Genomic DNA, 23,925 nt, shown 5'->3' with positions numbered 1-23,925 from the left:
ATGACATGAACTAAACTGACATTAATTCTCAAATTTAATCAGTCGATATGAGAATTCAAGTTCTGATAACAGCAGTAATCTCCTTGGAACTCCGGAGGGAATTGAAGATTGATGGCGACGTTCTTCTTTTTCAGTATAGGCGTACACTTCCAAATGAGCTTATGGAAGTACACGTCTGGTTGGTTCTCTTCTGCTTCGCAGAATCTCCTCGAGCAGACGAGCCTGTCAGAAAACTCCGCGAGGAAAGCTTCAAACTTACATCAACGAAATGAAAGCCTCCACCAACTCTCCAATTCGTTCATATTTTTTTTTATTTCTCCAAGGTTGTTCTCCAACACACCTCCATTCCATCCTGCACACGTTTACACTTGCAGATACATTCATCTTCCTGGGTGTCGACTCAGAAATGACTACCAAGTAGGCGACTACGGCCTTGGGGGATGCACTGTGCTTGAAAGAACGGAAAAACTAAACAAAAATAAAATAAGAGGGATTCGAGATTCCAGGCACATCACGCGTTCCACCCGAAGAGAAATGGCACATGCAAAACAGTGATGTTAAAATAATCTCACCCTGTTACACTTTATAAGAATTATAAAACCCTGGCCATTCTTGAACGAAAATTTATTGTTAAATTAAACTTTTAGTTAAGTAAAAAAAAAATATATCCGCCTCTCCCTTTGAGAACAACTCCTCCATTTTCTACAATAACTTATCTCCAATTTATCCAAGATTCTGAATTAATAAGAACGTTCCGGCAATTTCATCATCAGAATTTGTAAAAAACATTAAAAAAAATTGCAAACAAAAAATCAAGAATAGAACGATATTTAAAGTGTGTCCGTATTACTCCATTTCATTAATTTTTCTTTGCGTGCCCTTGAAAAGAGTAGAAATGAGTGTCTGGAGTTGAGGGATTACTTCCTGTGACCTTTAGTTGTCTTCCAAACCTAATGTGACAGAGCGAGAAATTCAAAAATCTTAATTCGAATAGTCGCTCCGCCTACGTTGGAGGTGGTGGGCGGTGTCAGAGTTCTTGGGATTGGGTGTAAGCGGTGGTAGGTTGTAGGGTTTTGGTGGTGGAGCATCAAGGTTGGGTGCTGCGCAGCTCTGAGGAACAACAGATCCTGGAAAAAAACATTCTCGAATGATGCGAGCTCGCTCCTCAGTTGGCGCCGAGCCTTACCCGTTAGCGGTTGTGTCACTGCTCCGTTTATTGTCGATAGCTCGTGCACCGTACGTGTCTGATTTTCCCAATTGTAAATGAACTGTGACATTTCCTGATTACTCACTCGGAATCCGTGCTCATCATGGTTTATTTAGACGTCGTGATCACGATTGGAGTGAATACAATATTTGATTTTGTTCAACAATAATCCCAACGAGTGAATTTAGTACTGAATTGCTTCAGTGTTAGAGTTGAGTGTCGAGTGTTGAGGAGAATTTGGTTATTATTGAGAATGTTGTAATAGCGATAAGCAACAGGATAGTGCAATTTAGAATAATGAACAACAGTGCAATGTTTAAATTCCTGGGTGCTACGATTTGTGGAATCACAATGACGTCAAGGACGATTTTTCTAGCAGCATGTGTTTTACTCCAAATTGTTGACATCGGTGCTGCAGGGTTTACAACAGGTAACGAATGTAAATATCATTTTTATCTACGAATTGATGAATAAGAGAGTCTTTATTTGACTTAAGAACCCTCGAGATGTAAGATCATGATTAAATTGCAGTTAATCTCTTTAATCTGTATTCGGATCTATTCCATCGAATATCTCGTGGATATTTTTTTCTTATAATTCTTGGCTTATTATTTTCGGATAAATCCATCGCTTTTTCATTCAAAGAATTATGATAAATTTAATGAATGGTAACGGGGAGGCACTTTTGTAATGAAAAATGTCAATGGAATGAACATTGCAGCTTTGGGAAGATTCGAACAATCTTCATTCTTAATAAAAATTATGATAGAGTTAGAGCACCCGATAGTCATGATCGTTCAGAGATTTGATAGCCAATTTCCGGGATAATAATACTGGGATTTTGTAATGGTCTATCGGCATTTACGGATGGCGTAGCTTTATCGCGAATTTCGGGAATACTGCATAAACATGTGGTTCATCCTCTAACCTCGTGCGACCCTGTATACCAGATGTATAATAGTGAATATCGTTCTCATCCCCTTCGTTGTCCCGCGTTGAAATGCATTTCTAGGACAGCGCATTAGTTCCAGGGGTTGGAGCGAATCAGCTGGTAATCTCCGGGTTTAATTTTAGACATTAAATCAGGGAAAGAGGGGATCTTCCATTACCCTGGATATCTGCTGTCACGTAGGTATTGCGTAAAATTATTGGATAGAAATATCGAAGGAATTTTGAATGTAGGGATTTGGAGATTTTGAGGGAAAATGGGAAGATGTGATGGGAGGATTTTGTAAGCTTCAGCTGAAATGCTTCGAGATTACACGGTTCAGCTAATATCAAGGCCGTTGAAATTACGGTTTTGCCATAAAGCGTTGAGACCGCAAGTCGCTGTTAGTCGGTTCTCTTGTTACATGGTACATAATTCATGAAGCTTTTAGGGATGGTCTTGTCAAACGACATTGTAAAACAGAACGGGAAATTTCGATGGCTCTTTCGATTCCTGGTTCTATGCAGAATTATTTTATAAGGTGGACATGTACCAAGAGATATTTATTTTTTAAATCATCTTCCTTCCACCAACCAGGAGTACAAGTCGTCGAGTGCACTGACAGTTCAGGACTCTTTTTTTATGCGTAGTTATTATTTTTCTCTTGATAATTATATGGTGTTGAGTAAAAATTTCTGGATTGGCACTGCGTATTATGGTCGGTTAGGGTGAATTTTTGAATGAATTGAATTTCTCTCGTATCCAAAAGGTTAGTTTATGCGACCATAAAAATATACACTACGCGTTATTATTCATTTAGAATCATTATTCGAATCAAACCGGAGTTATAATTCGATTGCTATAATTGAAGTAGGAACTCAACTCTGATTGAATTTCCGGGTATGACTCCATATGTCTGCCCACATCATAACTTCGAAATGGCTCGGGTATGTATATAAATTTGTTAGTTCCTCGGTGAATGTTAACATTAAATGTCAAACATTTATCGTTAAATTACAGTACCCATAAAGTTTGTGGTAATTATTCCGGGTATATCATCGTTAGAAATTTTAGATATTAGTATTTGAACGTGAATCATCTCTGGTGGTGCTATTTCCAATTACATGAATTACCTTACAATCATTGTTGTAAAAAATCAATTTTTAAAGCTACCACTCATGGTTCCATATGATAACGGAAAACATCACTGAATAATTTATTCAATCATTTCAGAAAAAGCTCTATAATGGGAAAAATTAGGTTGGCAGCTATGAAAAATTCTCATATGTTTCGCGTAATTTTTTTTTGATTGTCTCTGGTTAATTTTAGGGAAATTTTTAGTACAATTGAAAAATTCAAATTCTCGTGATGATTATTATTTTATTTTTTTAACTGATGATTCAGAATATATCCGATGTTTATGTTACAAAATAATTTCAATTATTCTATAAACACTGGATATCTCTAGAATAACGTTCGGTCACGTAACCAAGAATTTCCGCTAACCGTTCATAAATTTTTACACCCCCGCTAGAGCGTAAAAGACCGAAATTTACTTGAGTTAAACTCTTTTATCTCAATTCCAGTTTTTCGCTGTTACCAAAACTCAGTATTTCCAATATAAATTATTAATGGGCTAGATAACATTCGACCCTCATCTTAAAATTGTTCCCCAGTTTACCGTGGTTATATTAGACGGGGAAAATTCATTGTTCGAAAACGTCTCCCCCATCGAGAGGGTAGCAAGTGTACATCCCCCAGCATCTGGAGGGATCTAGTGGTGGCATTATCTCACATAGCCTCGGGCGTGTCATCTGTTTTAATAGATCAGGCCCCCTAATCAGGTACGGCAAGGCAGTTGCTCCTAATCTAATAACTACACGTGTCCTCCGGGCTTCACCGTGTCTGAATACTCAGCCGCCACGGTTTCGTTTTATCAATTAAAATTAGACATTTATGGTGCTCTTTGTAGGCGGAAAAATCACCGAGGGCAAATAGACTGTTCAGTATATTTTTTTCATTGCAAGTACATCTTCACGAATTTTTTATACTTCTGTCGTCGGAATATTCACTTGGAGGATTTTTGTAGAATTATCAAAACTTGTTTAAACTTTGATTTTTCATTAAAATTTTTTTATTGATTAAAGAAATACCGTAAATTTATCATAAATTCATGGTGGAATTCAGACAAGAAATTAGTCCGCTCTTCGTGCTAAATCGGAAATGCTGTGCGTTTAAAGCGCACGTGTCACCACGTTCTGAAAGGAGGGTGGACCCCAATTTTCATTTCCCCACTTTCCGGTGTAAAAATGGCATTTATGTGGGGTTACAGTGCACGTAGGTTGAAATGAAAGTGTGAATGGCGTACACAATTCTCATGTGGTTTATTTTTTACCTCATCATGAGTGATTACCTTATGAAAGAGGTCAGTTTTTGAGAAAACATTTGATACATAAGACTCTGAGCCAGTCTGCCAGCCCTTCTTCAGGGAATTGTCGTTTCATGCATTTTATATTTCTTCAGAATCTGATTCTCAGGATTTCCACGTTTTCGTGTGAATTCATATGATCGGAGAGAGCCAAGAGAAACTCTCGGGAGAGCGATCCTTAATGTTTGATACAAAATAGTCTTCAGTCGTACAGCTCGTTGACACCTCACTGGATTTATCGGTGTCGTCAGATTTCTGCCGCGATCTCGATGATCCGAAAATGAACTTATTTACACTAGTAATAGCTCGCGGAGCAGTACCTGGTAAAGTCTTGATCTATGCGACTTGACGCTTGCTGTAGTAAGGTGTCCGCGCCAATATTAGGTCCACTCCTGATCAGGTTAGCCTGACTGAAATCCTAATATAGCGTCGGTAACAATATTAAGTCCTCTCCTGATCCGGTTAGCCTTATTTAAATCCTAATATGGCGCTCGGAATAATCCAGCCCGATTGCATCCAGTATAGAATAACTTGAGAAGACTTGAACGTACGCCACGAATGGACTGCTTGATGACCCAATGACTCAATTGATGAAAAACCATTAAATAAAAGAAGAAAAGCTATTGTTAGTTTTCATAAATGGGCATTAGAAGCAAAAACTCCTCAAAATCACCTCGATGTTCTGTTGAGAAATTGAAAAATACTGTTTTTCCAGAATTGCCTGCAACTGCGGAATCATTTCTGAAAACTTCAACAGCAAATTATGTTATCAAGTGCTCAGAAGAAGCCAATAAAATTGAATTTGTGTATTTTGGTATAGTTGAATATTTGAAGCGAACGGTTAATGCTATTGTTTACGCACATGGGACGCTGGAACTCATAATACACAGAGGGAGTATCGACGTATAAATCTAGCTTCCTGCAATTCTGGTCTATTTTTGGGAAAGTTTTTTGTCAGTCTGATACATATAAGCCATTTCCAATTGCCATATACTCTGGAGTGGGGAAACCACAAAACATATAACGGGTTTTCCAACGCTTCATATGTGAACTCAGTATTTTGATGTATACGGGGGTTGAAATAGATAATCATCATTTTAATATTGAGATTAAAGCCTTGATTTGTGATAGACCAGCAAGGTCGTTGGCGAAAAACAAAAACCATGGCGCTAAAGCTGCTTGCGAATGTTGCGCTGTGGAAGGGACCAGAATAGGAAGACGAACTGTCTACCTTTCTACGGAATTTAAAGGACGTACAGATAAACCATTCAGATATCAACACGATGATCTACATCATGATGGAATTTCAGCATTAGTCAGAATATGTCCTCCAGTTGATATGATTCGTCTCTGTTTATTAGACACAATGCATCTTTGCTGGTTGGGAGTCAGGAAAAAATTGTTGATCGATACGTGGATGCCGGGAGATCGTAAATTTAGACTTAATCAAAATTCTCAAAAGATTCTTTCTCATTACTTAGTATTATTAAAGAGCCAGGTACCTGAAGAATTTCAAAGGTCAACTGTATCTTTACTTGAAGTATCGAAGTAGAAAGCCACACAGTTTAGATTTTTAGCACTATATGTATGCCCAATTATTTTAAAAAAATGTTGTCAGGGGACTTCTACAAGCATTTCTTACTTTTCTATGTTGTCGTATTTAATGTAGGGAACATACAGCATTAACTAGGAACCACCAAGCAAAATTATATCTCGCCACATTTGTTAAATTCGCTCGTCATCGGTAGGGTAAGAAATTTCAAGTTTTAAATGTACAAGCCTCATTCATTTGGCAGATGATGCGTTGAATATAGTGTTCTGTGAGTGAACTATCTGCTTTTCCTTTTGAAAGTGCTTTGGGTACGATGAAACAGTTATTGAGGACTGGTTATCGTTCACTAGCACAAAAATGTCGTAGATTTCACGAAAAAAGTTTAATCGATATCAGCAAACCTGAATTGCGCTTAAAAAGTCAGATAATAAGGGAATTACGTCCACAGACTTCTGGAAAAATTCTATTGAAAAAAATCCTGTACAAGATATTTATTTAAACTCCCGGTTCACCAAATAACATTGCATTGCTGGAAAATGGAACTATTTTGCAGATTTATCATATTTATAGAAATGTTGATGCTCCTGACAATATTCATATGAGAATCACTACATATTGTAGGGCCGATATTTACTTATCCATGCGATTCAAGTAAGTCTACTAGGAAAAAGAAAGACTGTCAGTGTTCTGTGACTAAAGTGAACAAAAAATGATTATAAGCTTGAGAGAACAAATAGACTTACAGATATGTCGACAAAATTTTGCTTGAATTGAAAAGGTTCCAAAAACACGAAAACCACCGCAAAAAATTGAATTTCCTCCCTATAATCAGTTCTTTCTCCCAAATTTATTAGCCAGGAGAAGGGGGTTTCCACTCGTTATTCGGAAATCCCAAATTCCAGAGGATTTATTGCATTGTTATTAATTTTAAAGCATTCGATATAGCACAAGTTCCTTTCTACCTGAGTAATGCAACTATGAAAAAATGACGAGTTATTTTGGCATCTTCGTACTAACAGTAAAATACCTCGACCCTTATTTCTACAGAAAATATGACAAATTCAGTTAATCTTCAATGTTAAGCCCTTCGAAGATCATACTGCTCACTATAAAAGTCTATACTCTTCGATTGTCTTTTCATAACGGTACAGTGCTTCAGGATTATTAATTTTTCCATAAGGTCTTGGTGAAGTGAAACGTTAACGATATCGACAGCCTCATTAAGGTACGTAAAAACATTTCATAAGAGAACTTCTGATTTTAAAAGAATAACTCAGCAACAACACTTAGTATAAAATTCAGTCCACTTCATTTGGAAGCTCATTTTATTATACGTATTGAAGGTATTTTGAATAAATAGTGGTTTTGTTTACATTCTCCTAAACTGTTCTTGTACAGTGAAGGGAAACGCTACACATGTTATAACGGATTTGTGTCATATCTCCACATTTATTAAGGCATTTTCTTTGTACATGAATTTTCCCCATACCCTTCCCTTTTTGATATAGCTTAAGGTGGTTGTCGCGCGACAGTCTCTGTAAAAAGTTTATCCGCTGTAAAACGGGCCAGTTTAGAACACAATCTTTTAGCGGTATATAGTCTCACTTGATTGATTGCATTGTGCATGGATAGCTAAAGCATAACTATATATTTTCCATATTAACTATTTTCAATTATATAAATTTATGAATTTCCGATAATTATATTCCGTAAACCAAACGGTCAATCGCTTTGATTTTTTTTCTGTATTTCCTCCCACGATGTATATTCCACGTTTTTTTTATTTCTCAAACTGTCGAGCCGTTGATTTTTAAAAAATTCTGATCGGCAAAACTCCATTTAAACACGTGTTAAATCACTCGAATTTCAAAAATTTATATCTCAAGTTCAAAACGGTCAATTGCAAACGGAAAAGGTTCATTTTGTTGCTAATTTTTCAAACTATTCACCATAAAATTGTTAACGAAAACTGTCGAAAAAAAATTCTACGCGACAACAACCTTAACTGAACGCCTCAGAATACCAGTCAGTTTAGCTTCAATTCTTAAAAGCTTCTGATTCGAGAATGTTCATTTTTATTTTTTCCAATAATAGACAATTGTGTTGTTTTTTCTGCCAGTATTCTCTCAGCATTATCATTGTAAAACAGCGAGTAGTGAGCATCTCAGAATATCTAACATTAAAGATCGTTAATCATCAATTTCTCGCCATGTCACCTATGCCAAATAAGAAGGTATACGTATAAACTGTTCAAGAGCAAAAAAATTTAACGTTATCTTGTTAGTTTCAAATTTAACAATTTTAGAACAAACAAAAAAAAGCAACGAAATATGTGGCAATTTTTGGACTCGCGAGTTCTCATCACTCATTCATTTTCCCTCCTAACGATGGTTACAAAAATATGGTTAATGTTGTGAAATCATAATGAAACTAGGCGAAGACGATTCTGAGAAATGCTCAATTCAGAACGATATGTGAGAATCCTTAACGATTGTCAAAACTGGAAACTTCAGCAAAACAACAAAAACGTCAACAACAAAACAAAACTTCTCAGATCAATTTCAACTAGTTTCATCACAATTATTCAGAGATCTTTCTTTTGGTTTTTTACCTGAATAGTAAACGTTCAAAGATTTGTCCACATTTCAGTAGTTTTTTCCTAACCCGTTAAGAAGTGAAGTTCACGAATTTACTTCGAAGATTCTCCCGAATATGGATTGCAATTTATTCATTTTTTTTTCAGTATGATTTTCTGCTGGTACATTTCCCTTTCTGATGATGCTTCTGCCCGAGAAATGAAATTATTACAAACTATAGAGTGAAATTAGACATAAATCACATTTAAAAACTCGATAAAAACTTACCGGGTATAAGCTAGGTGATTGTGGAGCGACAGGTATTTCAATGAAAACATACTAATTTTCCGGGACCTTTTTACGATTTGCTTGGTGCAAAATACGCATTTATAGATGTAAAAATCATCTTCCTGTATAATATAATATTCCACCCCGATCGAGTATTGTTTACATTAGATAGATATATGATTGCATTTTAAGAACGAAAATATTTCCTCAGAATTTTCAATTTTTAAACAGAACTAGATAACAATTTTTGGTCAAATTTATTGCATGTTCTTCTCGTGTGCTTAAAATAAATTAACGAGCAGGAAAATTCGTTGGGAAAATCAGCGGGAAAAATTAGATGGTGCTGTTTCCCAGGAGAATTTTTCACAGAGTTCTTGGTATTTACTTTCTTTTTTCTCTACCCCTGATGCCGAATATTTATCGAGTATCTCAGTAAATTAATCCAGCTGCTTTGCTCTTATTAGACAGATATATTTAGAGATCATAGGGACGGATGATAGTCAATTTCTATCAAACCGGTTTGGTAAATAAAATCTTACGTGAGATTGAGTAACCATTCAATATTATCAGTCATTAAGATAATATTGGATATAATTAAGGATGAATTTGACAATTGCATATAAAATTCCCCCATATATAAAAAGCGCCGACTGTGGAAAAATTTTACCACAAAAAGCCCATAGAACCTGGTACAGTCAACAGAGATCAAGAACAAATCGATAGTTTATTCACTACAGCTTTTTATACACACTCAGCTTTGATTCATGAGGGACCATTAGGGAAGCAAGTTGAAATTCCATGTCATCTTCCAGTCTCCATCATATCTCGACAAATCTCACCAACGGAAGGAAAAGTCAGGTGTTTATAAAAGTATCTGGAGCCTTTCTTTACTATCCCCTGCGACCCAATAGACCGATGGCCAATTGTGTATATACATAAGATTTTTCATTAAATATTTGTTATTGTTGCTAGACATTACGACTGAAGTATTGAATGATGTTTCAGATATCACACGAAATAGGATGAATACCTTCGATTCCGATGATGATATAGGAATTAGTAGAAGATCAAGTGAATATTAAACCTACAGCTTATCTGGAAGTCTTTTTCTCTGGCACACAATAAAAATACGAATAGTTTATTTTGCAGCTAAGCAGATGCGAATTTCTTCAAGAGATGAACAAATAATCAGCGTCGTTACACAATGTAGTTAATCCAAGTCATCGTCAAGTATATAAGTTTTTCAATGGATTGTTCGATTCCCTTGAAACATTGTTGTGATTGAGACAAAGAATATTTCGTGGCTAATTTTCAATTGATTGAGGAAAACCATACCTGAATGAAACTCCACAGCAATTTGAGGATTTCGAGGAACATCTGAGCAATGAGCCTGCATTTCGAGAAATTATTGTAAGTATAAGTAAAATGTAAGTTACATAAATTGTAATAATTGGCATATTTTTAACTTCCTATTCCTTCGTTGTTATGTCCCCAGAATCAAGGTGTTGCAAACCTTATTCATGTTGCGAATATGAAGTCTTCGGAAATGATCAGCAACGTTCTGAGACAGTTGATGGCAAAAAATATCATGGACAATTTCACTGTTCAAAATCAGGTGAAGGATAAAAAAATCCTTGAAGATACGAAACTCTGGCAGCTTATCTGTGGTAAGGTATTATGCTATTATACAAACCATTTTTGTAGAGGAAAGTGGTGGAAAATGGCAGGAATTCAATTGGGAACAGCTCGCCATCGATACCATGAACGTTTTTCTGATTCCGACGCTCAACTATTTATTAATCTAATATAATTGATTATTATTTGCAGATGAAATTGGGACGGATTGCAGGCTTGCCATCGTCAATGCCCATCCTTAAGGCGAAAATGTTGGAAACAATTCTGGGAGCCGTTATCAACAATGCCAAAGATGGGGACCGAAAAAGAACGAGGGTGTAGCAAGATCTCCCAGAAAATGCGGAGACCAACGCAGCCTAGTATTAATTTAAATTTGGTCGCCTCCTCCAAATGTATAACACGTATCAATGCGAATGAATAAATTAATTTATTATTTGAGGTAGGGATACAGATTCCGCTAACATTCTTATCAGGCACACATTTTTTGTTCCTGATCCTGATTTATACCGGATCGTAGCCTGACGAATATATATTTTCCGTCCCGCACATGAAACAGCGTGAGACGAAATGTCCGAACCTGACGATCATTCCGGATCCGGACCTGATTACAGCTCAGGCTCGGTGGATCCGGCGCGCATCGTAACCCTATTTGAATTTCTACTCGGGATCCTTTTCATGCTCCTCCGGGTGTATTTTGGCAATTGTTGAACAGGCTGAAATTTTATTAAATTGTTCTAGTGAATCGCCTGTAATTCACTATACCTTTATTACTAACTCAAATTATTTTTGCTTTCATGTTTTATTCGCCTCAGCCAGATGATGAATACGTTTTTTTTTGGAAGACTTTTCCTCTCATCTTTTTTTTTACTTTGCTGGGGTAATCATGAAGTCTTGATGTCCCCGATGAGAATCCATGGGGAATTCGAAATTTTGATGGGGATGCGGGGAGATAATAAACGTAATCGATAAAATCCAATCCACACAGGGGTTATGTTTTTGAACATCGAAGAGGGCAATGAAATCGTTTTTTTCCGTGCGTATATTTTTTTTTTTCAATTCAACTTCGAGTGGATTTCCACTATAATTTGATAGTAAAATCTGAAAGTTTACAACTTTCGAATTGAATGTTGATTAAATAGGCGTAGCATTAATGAAATTACCAATTTGATGAGGAAATTAATTCAGATTGTAAATTCCAATTCGGTAATGATATGAAATCTTGTATTGCTGTCAATAACTAACTTATAGTAATTTGCAAAATTTGAGTAAGAAGTGGAACGGATAATTTTAAAAGTTTTTCTTCTGCGCTCAGCCGTTTTTACCCCGGCGAATTCTGGGGTTCAATACCGTGGTCTTTAAGAGAAAAGAAGGGTATTAATTGCGAGCGGTGTTACGGTGTTATTAAATTCTTATGGAAATGCAGCAGCCGGGATTCTGATCCCCATCCTGACCCGAACTCGTAAAGTTAGCTATTTAATTATGAAATGTAAATAATTTAGGCCCTTCGAAAAACAACCACAGAGTCGAAGTTTTAGATTTCGTAACAGTATTTCTGATGTTTTTAGATTTATATTGCAAATATTTCCATGGCATTATGATTTTTTCAAGAAAAAATTTCGTAAAAATGTTGTCTTTTTTAAATTCTCAAGATAAATACCCGCAATTTCTGTGAAAAATTTTTGATAGTGTAAAGTCACGAAATTCGTATCTTTGGGCCAAGAATGAGAATTCTTCTGGAAATTGCAAAAAAATATATGTTTCTTAAGTTTTCATCAACTTTATATGTTGGAGTATATAATAGAGAAGTTAGCGGTCCCTGTGCAATTCGTAAATGCATAGTTGAGTAATGAAGATTTTTCTGTAGAAGGATTAAATGTAATTTTTAACCGCCAATTTTCACAACTTCTTTAGCCTCTTTTCAACCGCGAAGTTGTACGTGGACGTATGTTTTTGCTTTCCGTTTCTCGCATGTCTTATCGACTGCCTCGTCTTGAAAGAGTTAACGAGCAAGTTTAGCAGTAGCCTCTGGATGCGATAGTCCTCTCAAACAGTCGACAATTTGGTTATAGAAAGTTTTGGCCCACCAAAGTTTGCTTTCTTGTTTTACCCACAGCATCCGCTGAACTCACTCACTGAGAAATCGTTGGAGTGAACCGTCCAATGTTGTTGAGATTCACCATCCCATTAGAAATTTCCAGTCCTACGGTATTCAACAGAAAGGTTGTGCCTCGTTTTTCTTTCGCTAAAGGCCAAAGTCAATAAAAATTACCTGAGACAGCTCAGAGAAAAAGAATTTATACTCGCAAGATATAAATCTCTTTATTTTACTTTATACTTTCTGACAATATCCTAGGGATCACGTAAATAATCTTGAACAATGTTTTCTTGAGTTTTCTCGTAATCAATTTCTCAAAAGTCATCATTTAAAAAATGTGTCGTGAGTCGAGCAAGCAATCGAAATGATACTTCCATGAAGATCGTCTCCATATAGGTAAAACTACCTCCAAGATAATTTAATTGGCATTAGTTATTGGAATGGAGTGATTACATTCATGGATTCAAGTAAATAAGCACTTGAAATCCCCTCGAAATATTCAGCCACCACCGTAAATCATCGCCTGAGGCGAATCTTGAATCTCAAATCAATTGGTATGGTAAATAAAGTGATCTCCAAGCGTTGAAGTTGAAATAAAATTTAACAACCCTATTAAGATCCGGCTGCACGAGTCAAAAAATCCATGAAAGCCCACGGTGTTTTTTAACCGTGCATAAATCCACTTTAAAAACTTTCAGCAATTTTTTCCACGTACAATAGTCGAAGGGAGTGACTCTCAGATTGCCCTGAAGATAAAGGGGGCGTAGAAATAAGGATATTTGTCATCCTCCAGTATCTTTACCCAACGTACTCGAGATGGAGCAGGTAGATTTGGAGATCAAGAGTACAAACACTGTGTTCATGAATATTTTACGAAAAAATTTATGACACTTTAACGAAAAAGTGATACGCACATTTGTGGTTTACATGCAGATTTGGCTATTTATTTACTTTGGGGATTTACTTTATGGGTGTTATCGCATGCCATCTTGTCTGGGAATGGGGATGGAGATTAAAGTTGAATAGCCTCTCCAAAAATAACGATAAATAGATAAACCGGCAAAATAAACTTAGAACAAAACATCCTCACCAAAAATGGCGGAAGAATAGTTTTCTTCACTTTGATATGACTGTAATCTTCACACATTCAATTGAAAGATTAATTGATTTCATTGGTATCGTTAAGGTTTCAAGCGAAATTTTTCGTTTTTCTGGATGTATTTTTATTGAAGTCTCGTGATCGCACGTTATGGCCTTGGCCGGGGAATAAATATATGCATAATTCCCATCGAAGGCACGATATTCGGGAATTTATTATAATTTAAGGATTAAGGGGAATTTTCTATAATTTAAGGGATGACTGAAACAAGGGGGGGGGGGGGGGGTTGAATGATTACTCGGGGGGAGTTATGAAGATTGAAGTTTACTTTATTCAACACGTCCTTACAACAATTTTAATACGAAAAATAATCCAGGCCTTTTACCAACGAATTACCTCGAGGGGGGGGGGCAAGCCCAACTGCTCCTTCCTTCCTTCTTTCTCCTTGATTTTTGTGGCTAACCTCTCCAAACTATTCTGCCACACAATGTTTCTCGCCGGTCTCTTCTCAATGGTTCTTCCAATAGTTCTTCCACATTAGTTCCTCTCCTCATTATGGTCCTCACAATAATTCACTTCACGAATGTCTCTTCATAGGGTCTCTTCATACTAATTCCTCTCCTCTGAATAATTACTCTCTGTTACCCGGTGACTCGTGGGGCACACAAAATTTCGCCTCGTCACAACGTAAATGTAATTTGCTTGACATCAATATCTTAAATAACAATTCGAACAATGGTTCGAAAATAATATTTAGAAAGACCTAAATCTTTTCCTTCAAGCTATCCTTGCGCGTCCTCTTCTATGTTTAATCTCAAATGTGAAAATAGGACTGGCTAACTTATAAATATGATAATAAGGCGGCGAAGGGTTGGATAAGGAAGAGGGCAAGAGTCACGAGGCAGTTGGAAACAGCCCCTCCGTCTGTGAGGATTTCTCTCGGCGATGTCCCCCCTCACTCTCATCATCGGGCCAAAAAAGAAGAAGTGAGGAAGACGGGCAGAAGTAAAAAAAAAGGAATGGGACATATTTCTTGTGCCTTCTTCGTGATATTAGATGCCCGTTGAGCAAATTAAAGTGATCGTCTCGGAGTTGAGGTACAGTAGTAGAGGACGAGCGTAAGAAAGGTCTGAGGGGCTTGTGGAAAACTCGGAATACTTTTAGGTTGACGTTATTTCCAGCTTTTAGCCTTTTACGACATCTGTTCGAGTTTTAAATACATTTTCCTTTGTCTGGGAAGATACTCTGAGATATTGCAGTTTACTTTTAAATTCCTTGTTGTAGAGGCCGATGTCGCATTGTTGGCCTGACAGAATTTCTTTATAGATTTTTCATGTGAATTCCGCTGAGAATTTGTTTTATTGTTATGAGGACTTGAACAATCGGATCGTTAGACTTTTATTCTCTCATTTAAGCATTTCTTCATTTTATTGAGCATTCAATGGATGTGGACAATTTCTTAATTGCCGATGCACTGTAAAAAAGTTGCTTGATGGTAGTAAAGATTTTTTGCTCAAGAATCGAAGTTTCTAGATCTAAGAAAATTTTATTCTCTCTTTTTTTCGATTCAATTCTTCTTGATTGAAGTGTCACATCCATGATAAATCGAAGGCTTCATGAATTCCACTAAAAACGATCGTTGAACTTATCCACCCCATGATATAGTTCCGCCAATATACAAGCTAAACGAGTACGATGGCGCCCTTTATATTCATTCGGTTTCATAATTCACAACAGGAAGTCACCGGCCGACCGGAAATGCTCCAACGGATGTAACTATTGTCCCCTTTCAGTTATCTTCGCCACTTTCATTTTTCCTCGCGAATGTTTTTTCAATGAAATAATTAACGGTTTTCCAACAACAGGGGAATTATTCGGATAAAATAGTCGAGCGCTGGCGTGAATTTCAGTGTAAAATTTTCCGAATTCTATTTGTTTTTTAATACGTTTCATACCGATTACAATGATATTGTATGTCCGAAACTGGAAAGGGGTGAGGGCTGTGGTCAACGTGAATCCAGAAAATGGTCGGTAATCCCTCGGGTTTGAGCTTCATTGTTTCCAGCAGCGATAACCCACAGGGTACCGTTCAGGCCACAAAGAGGAGGATAGAAACTGCTCTATTTTCATCTTTTCGACAAATGCTGGTGGTTGCACTTTCATGATAGAGACAGGTGTATTCAGTATTCAGTCAATGTACACATTGACATTCATTTTTTCGCAGAAAAAGAGTAAGGAAAAGGCAAAGGATTAGTTCACTCAATTCTCTCCACTAGTAAAAATGGATTAGTATATTGACTTGCTGCTGGAAAATATCGTTATTCAATTTTTTATTTCGGGAGTTTCCAAATACGATTTCCTGTGAAAGAATTGCCCTTTGATTTGTCAGGTATTCACTCTTGCTCTGCGTTTCCTTTTTTATCATGGAATAAACGATACATTAATTTCGGCGAACGGTATTGGTGGGCTGAATGGTAAACATCAGGTAAAAGTGTGTTTGAGTTTTTCGGAATGAACTCGTTGACATAAGTAACGAGCTCTTGCGTTAGACTTCATTAATGTTGCAATTTATCTAATGAATTTCCAACAATAGGAATGGAAAACTGAAAAATTCTATGGAATTCTCACAGAATTATTAAAAACTAAAGATTTAGACAGAGGTTATTTTCGGTGCAGAATTATTATCCCGATAGTTCAATAGATAAAATTGCTAATTACTTAGAATTGTAGATTATCCCGGAGTTATCTTAAAGTCGTTTTTTAGATCATTGACTTTAATGCTGGATAACCGCTCGTGAAGCTGGCTACAGCCATTATATGTTCTTATAAATAATAACCCTCAAATATTGGAAATGCTGAATGTTTACAGCTTGACAAAACGGTCGTACATTAATAACCACTAAATGCGCAAATGCACCTCCGATCATGAGAGAGAGAGAGTGATTGAACTGATACTTCATAATTAAACACGAGAAAATGAACATTGATGACGCATGAAGTGACATTTCTATTACCATAATTTTTCATATTATCCCGACAGCTGCATAATGAAGGTGGATTATCGTACGAAATATAAAAAAACTTCACGTGAACAGAGTTATAACATTAATGATTTTAGCACCATGTAATTTACACAGGTTTAAACCACCCGGGACATTTTCATAAAACATATCCATATTCAAACAAAGAACAACTTGGGAATCCTGACAATAATTCAACTATTTGTTTATATAAATAAAATTATATGGAGAACGACATTTTACTTTCGAATGCAGTTCCGATTTTCTGACCCATCACTTGTTCGAATTATCCTAACCCTTATGCTGATGGTTTCATTGGTTTATATGGAGTGTATTTAAAGAGTACAACAACGGCCTCTCATCATCCTATATCGTCTTTTGGAATCAACAGAGATTTCCTGCACGTCATCATCAATCAATGTAACGAATTTCAGTAATTTGGGCCTTCGCATCTATTGTGTATGAAGTTCTATAGGTGAGCATGTCATTGACGGTTGTGCTTTGACTCCTGCGGACCATGTGTCTCTCTCAGGGTATTCTCCCCATAATATGCATTGTGAGGATTCGTTTCAAATACCTAGTGCACTAGCACCTAAATGTTTGCTCACTTCTCAATGCTGGTCTTCTAAGAGTGAGCTGTTAATCCATCCAGAGGGTGTAAATAAACCACATGATCGGTCCTTCATAAATATTGTCTAATAGACAAACGGATGTAGCTGATTACTTTCTTCATTCTATTTATCTACGAATGACTCAGAATTTTCCACGGTTTAAATAGGGTAACATTTATCTAATTGGCAACCATCAAGTACATTCATCAATCCAGTAAAATATCATCAATTTGAAATACAGGTAGATCACTCACTCCGTCATCTGCATGGAAAATGATTAGAATTTTGCATTCGCAATTGTGTGCAAGACGACATGCCAGCTGTCCAGATTGCTCTCTGTCTCGGAATTTCTCCAGTCCTTTCTCTTATTTTCATTTCCCGAAATTAAACTTGCAGCAGACTGTTGAATTGCCTTGGCTGGTAAATTTGGCGTTGATATCTAGAGCACTGTGTGACTCCAAGTTTGAATCGTGCATACATACTGCTGACGTTTATTGTCTCAGTTTGTTAGGTACGTCATTGTGATATAAAAATAGTTGAACATTATTTTATTAATTAAGGGTCTGCCCGCTCTCTGGTTTTATCGGTGGGTGGGTTTCGATAGATAAGTTATGTGGTATCATAATTGCTGATTGATGAGAGCCCACACGTCAACTTAGGTGATCAACGACAGAAGACGATGATCGCATCAAATTGATGATTTTTACGTTGTCATTAGGGTGGTAGATTTTCAGTGCATATTTTCGTGATGATTTCATAATGGAGAAAAGTCATACACGCAAATTCCATCGACATTTCGGTGGATAGGCTCATAATTTAAGCTTTTTATCAGCCTCAAGTTGAAATTGAATTTATTTGGGTGTGCAACAAGCTTCTTAACTTCACATAACGGCAAATATGTGGATGTACACTAGTCCAATTGAGATTGTCAGTAATTCTCAGGGGTAGTAATAATTGAAACTGAAAAGGCAGCCGAACCGCGGTATTGATCTTGTCATATTTACCCCTGATAAAAGCTGTCACATTTTTGCTGTAGGTGCTGTATTAAAGCAGGAGCTCAGTGGGTTATTTGAGGGAATGGCTGGTGGAGTGAGAGGATGCACACAGCAGCACTCAGCTGTTAGTTGGTATATGGGAGTGGTGATAGTGGTATAGCCACGTGGAAATGTCACCGTCGATGTCGGAGTAATTACCGATTCTGACTAGTCGATTATTTGAAAGCACGGGGTCGAGCTTTCAGCACGTTGGGATATCTGTTCGACACTCATATATGGTAGACTCTGTTGCTTGTTAAGCTTTACGATGATGGATTTTCAATTATTGCGCACATAAAAAATTAAATAAATACGAAAGAAGTATGATGGACATCCATTTCGATTCAATCATCGAAGCCAAGTCTTTTCTCTTCAACTCTATTCTATCACCATCTGAATGAGAATGAAATTCTTCCTTGTCTTATCTCATTTGGTATTCTCCGTCGATGATTCAATTACTCATCTAAAATCGCTATCCCATTGCTTTCATAAAGGTCCTTGACGACAATTCTCTTCTGTTGTACTCTACCGTCATTAAAATATCAAGTTTTTCGACTCGAGATTATGGATTAAAATCGTTTCTCTCTTGTTGCAACTCATCTAATATTCCGCTTAGACTATTCAATATCAGACATGTGCTAACGGATTCATTATCGAAGCGTGCCACACGGTAACCTCAACTGTTGAAGTCGTAAAGCCGAAGGCCACACATGGCCATGTATCCCAATAATGTGACTCCAGGATGTTGGTAGTGAACGATATAGCTTCCAAGTTGATACCCTGTTATGTCCACGTGGAGAAACGTACGTGAAGATGCCGGAAAAGGGGCTCGTGGGTTTGTAGAACGTGGTTGGGCAATGTAAAGCGATTATAGAGCATTTTAGTGGAAGGAAGGGTCAGCTAAGATGAGGATAAAATAACGGAGGTGGGATGAACGATAGGCAGTCGTATGGGAAGGGCACGGTCATTATCCGGACAATGCTGCATTAATGGGATTGAATCGAATTTAACGGCCTACGGAACAACCAACCCCTCCTTGCATAGGATCGCCCCTTTCTCTTGGACCTTCCCTTTTCACATCGACAATACACTAGAGCTCCCTTGTTGCCTACAACACGCCCTTTTGCTTGATTCAGCACGTTTCGGCATCATCTGCAGTACAGGACAGGAGATTATGCATGATTAGATAATATGCTCTCAGTGAGATGCGAATTCTCGGAGGATTTTGCATTGATACAATTGATTACTCTTTATAGTAGAAATTTTCCTTTATGGTTGGTGATGGTGTGCTGCGAACATGAAATTCTCCCACGTCAGTCTCGGGAATCCGTAGGAAATTAGTCATTGTCAATCGTAAAATTCTCAACTAGAGAAAACGAAACTGGGAATCGAGAGGATCGAGCCAAGGAGAGGGCCCTCAACGAAAATTTGTCAACCGAGTTGCGTAACATCCGGGCCGCACTAAACAAATGCCTGGCGTGGAAAAATCACGTCACTCGCTCATATCGGGCCATTAGATTATAAGTTCTCTGTTATCCAAATATATATTGGACGGCGATTGGCAATTGTTACTCATTAAGTTGAATTATCTTTTTTGTCATTCAACTCTTGTGTTGTGTGCAATTTGTCAATTGAGTTTAGAAGAGTGGTTCCCGAGGCAGTAAAAGTAAGTAGCCCGTGGTTCTGCATATTCTCTCTCCTTGGTCTATAAATCTATATATCTATTCGCTTCTGGGTCAACAAAGTCGAACCGACCCTGATCGAGTCTAATTTTTTTATGAAATTAGTTAAAATATTGAGTAGTCAACCTCATCAAAGTTGGTTGGCGCCCAACAATAAATAATTAACAAAACAAGTATTTTCTTGAGCCCCGGCAGCTGCTAACCCAAGCCGCGCTAGGTGGGATCTTGAAAATTTATTCTAAAATCCTATTATAAAAACATCCTGTCTCAATGGCTTATTTCAGTAATCACACGGATTAATGTAACTTTAACTAACCTTTATGATAAACATGTAACGCTCTTCAATCATGTTAAACTCTCCTTGGGAATATACGCACGTGAGTGCTCGTACTATACAAGTGGGCAATGCCGCGCAAGGAGAGGGGGAGCACTTGTGGATAGAAAAAATAATATGCCGTTCCGTGGTATTTGACAAATACTATTTGTTGTGATTTTAATCATTTCCAAGAAGTTTCTTGAAATTCTCGTGGACGCAATTCAATGTGACTTCAGGGACTGAAATGAATGGGAATGAACTCGTGGAAAATTATGAAACTTTTGCCATATCAGTTTACCTGGTACAGACACCACTTAATCTTCGGTGATGATACTGCTACTCATGACAGTGACACTTATCAGCGGGGACGTAGAGCTTTCGCGATCCATGGGATGAATCGATCGGATTACCACCCCTTGAAAGATCGGACGTCCTCATTAAAATCAGTTCAGCAAACGTCTCTCATTAATAGATCTCGTTAGTCCTGTGCTGTACTGAATCTCATGCATGCGAACAATAGGGTGCGAGGAGACGTTGGCACGCATCGTTGTGCACTACCCCATTGCCATTTATAAATCATATCCCCTTTGTCGTAGCTATCAGTAGGTTCGCGTGAAAAAATGTTGCCCCCGTCGCCACTACTAATATGCGGGGATGTAAATGAAAGGGGAGGTCAAAGGAAATGAGAATCGCGTGGAGTTGAATGTCTCCGGCTCATTCGTGAGGGTCACTCCACCATATTTTATGCATATTTAGAAATTGCTTCGGCAGTTCTATTCGTTAAATTGATAATTTTCAAAATTTCGTATAATTTGGCATTGAATTTAATTCTTACGGAAAATTAAAAATCTTAAAAATGATCAAGCTAGTTCATTTCCGAGAAGTTAAAAATTGAATTACTCTCATATTCAGCATAAATCAATGCTCAACTATCAATCAAGTATCACGGGATAATTTACAGTGGGAGATACAAGATGCTAAATCAGGCAAAACTTTTGAATAGCCTAAATAGAAAAGAACAGCTTATCTGAATTGCACTATCCAAGTGATTTGGGAATTTTCACGATAGTGAATGAAACTTGAAGTGAAAAATTGCTTGTACAACTCAAAAGTAAATATTTCGAATTGCGGATAATGAAAGGCAATCCATTAAAGGTATTCATAAAGGTATCCACCACGAAAGGTATTAAAGGTATTCCACCACATAGTAAAACCAATCTCCATTGATGTCACATTGCATTACATATAGAGCCCATGTTTATCCGAGACAAGAGATTGAAAGTATGACATGAGCATACGTATTTTAGGTATGTAGATTCGATGATGGAACCCGATAATGATAGATGAAATTTAGCAGCAGATTCGTATTGGCGATGTCCAGTGTGTTGCGTTCTCTCGTGTATATCTCTGAATGTAGGTCATATCATGTACCGGAGGGTAGGGACGTTATTATCCGTTGGCAGAAGGTTGCAATGCATACTGATCAGCTTTTCTCATTATGCGGTTACCACCCCTGCCCCTACGTAGAATACTGGAATACCAAGTCATAACGAATCTATCATCCTAGTGAGGGGATCAACGGAATCTGGCGCTATTCACATCTATGAATTCAGTGATTCGGAATGGTTTCCGGAATTATCCAATCGACGAGTCCTAGGGTAATTGAAAAATTGTAGGTAATCGTTTAATCGATATCTTGCTCAAAATTTGTCATGGATAAATGTTAACATCGTAAAGTTCATATGCATATTGCGAGTGCACGAAATTTGATAATCGATTAAATATTCTTTTTTTTAACTTGATTGCTCTATGAGAATATGTTATTTTAAAAATCATAAGTTTTTAATTAAAGTGATCCACATACATGTACTCATATATTTTTTCGACGGGGGATGTTCAGTTCAGTTACGAATGTGAAATAATCTGAAATAGTGAGCAAACATTACAGAGTGTGAATTCCTTTCCTCATTCCGTTTCCAAGACACACGTTTAATAACAATCCTTTCCAACACTGTACTGTGCCCACCAACTTCAGGCCTGTCTGTAAAAACTTCTAAACTCTATTTTCTCTCAGTTTTTCACAGTTATTTTCTTGCGCCCGAGTTCTGTTTAACTTTGATAAAAAGAATTCCCCACTGTGTCTCATTCAACTTTTTCGAGGCAAGATTTTTCTTTTATTGCCATCCGCCTTTGCCTTCCGGGTTTTTCAAGTACTGCCGCGGGGATAATGATCATATATCGTTTTCTTCTTGACCCATTGATTAGTTGCATTTGGTTTCTATTTTTTAATCCCTTTTTTTTAGATTAAAACGATTAATTATTATGGTGTGAATTTTTTTTTTTTTTACTATATTCCGGTCCTTTCTGCCCTGTTCTGGCTAATTGGCCCTATTTCACCCTAAGCTCGCACCTAGTCACTGAGCTACCGACGTCGGTGTGTCGTGTGAATTGCTGATGAATTTTTTCATCTAGATAAGGCGATAAGAATACGAAAAATTATTTGATAATAGTATAATTCTTGTTTCGGAAATTCCATACAAATTAGGGGTGAATATTACCGTTCTAATGGGGGCGAAGGGAGCGAAATCTCGTTCTTCATCATCTTCTGGTCCTTCTCTATGTCAGTTCAATTTTTCTATCTCTCTATCATCTACATCAATGGCTCATGATGTAATCCGCCCTCCGTTCTTCTCACTATTCTTTTGATCTCAGCTGATCAATTGCGCCTTTGTTCGTGCTGATGAAAACTCGAATCGAAAACTTCCTGAAGTGTAAAATTACTAAAACAATTTTCGAAACTCCTCTACTTGCTCGTCGTTTCACTCAATTATTTTTGTGCTTCAACATTTGCATCGAGATATCGAAACTGAATTTTCAGTTACCGAAACCCAGTTCAACGGTCCATGAAACTTTTCCCTCATCTTGAATATTCAAACATACAATTCATGTAAATATTAATGTTGAGCCGTGATTGATAGTCCACCAAAATCATGAGTTCCAATCTAATTCCAAATTAATTATGGAAATCGAACAGTGAATTGAGCTTCGACAAATAGAATATAAGATTTTGAATGATTGTTTTTCATTGTCAATCTTTCATTCGTCTGGCTATCGGTCGATGGATCGATTGATCATTTCCATGACTACGAGCATGTTATTGTGCGCTCACTTAATTAGAGGTATAAATTGCGGAACAGCGCGCATGATTTCCTTGTAATATTATAGAAGGCTGCATCAATTACATTAACTGAATGATATTACTAGCTGTATGAAAAGTCGAGCTGGAAAGAGGTATCACAAAACGCGTGGAAAACCTGAAGTTAAAATTATTTCCGATTTCGGTGGTTTTAACTGGGGAAATTCATGCACGAGAAAATGACGTTGGTACTGCAGTATAATGGCGGTTATTAAATACCAGTTTTGAGAAAATGGCTGACTCACTTTAACTTCGATA

General features: G+C 37.1%; 1 protein-coding gene across 2 annotated transcripts in view; it reads left to right on the top strand.

Annotated features, from left to right (window-relative positions):
* The first annotated feature begins 1,208 nt into the window (after positions 1-1,208).
* Positions 1,209-23,925, top strand: part of LOC105265099 (lachesin) — a 113,920-nt gene continuing 91,203 nt past the window's right edge. Inside the window, exon 1 of one of the 2 annotated variants that reach the window (XM_011302403.1) lies at positions 1,209-1,637. In XM_011302403.1, the coding sequence (XP_011300705.1) occupies positions 1,505-1,637 (133 nt within the window). In that variant the 5' untranslated portion in view covers positions 1,209-1,504. Of the gene's footprint in view, positions 1,647-23,925 lie in introns of both variants that reach the window. The other variant, XM_011302402.1, reaches the window with a different exon arrangement.

Source organism: Fopius arisanus, unplaced genomic scaffold, assembly GCF_000806365.1.
Source record: "Fopius arisanus strain USDA-PBARC FA_bdor unplaced genomic scaffold, ASM80636v1 scaffold00027, whole genome shotgun sequence".
Classification (NCBI taxonomy): domain Eukaryota; kingdom Metazoa; phylum Arthropoda; class Insecta; order Hymenoptera; family Braconidae; genus Fopius; species Fopius arisanus.
Note: the sequence above shows the minus strand (reverse complement) of the source record. Positions and strands in the feature narration are given on the sequence as shown.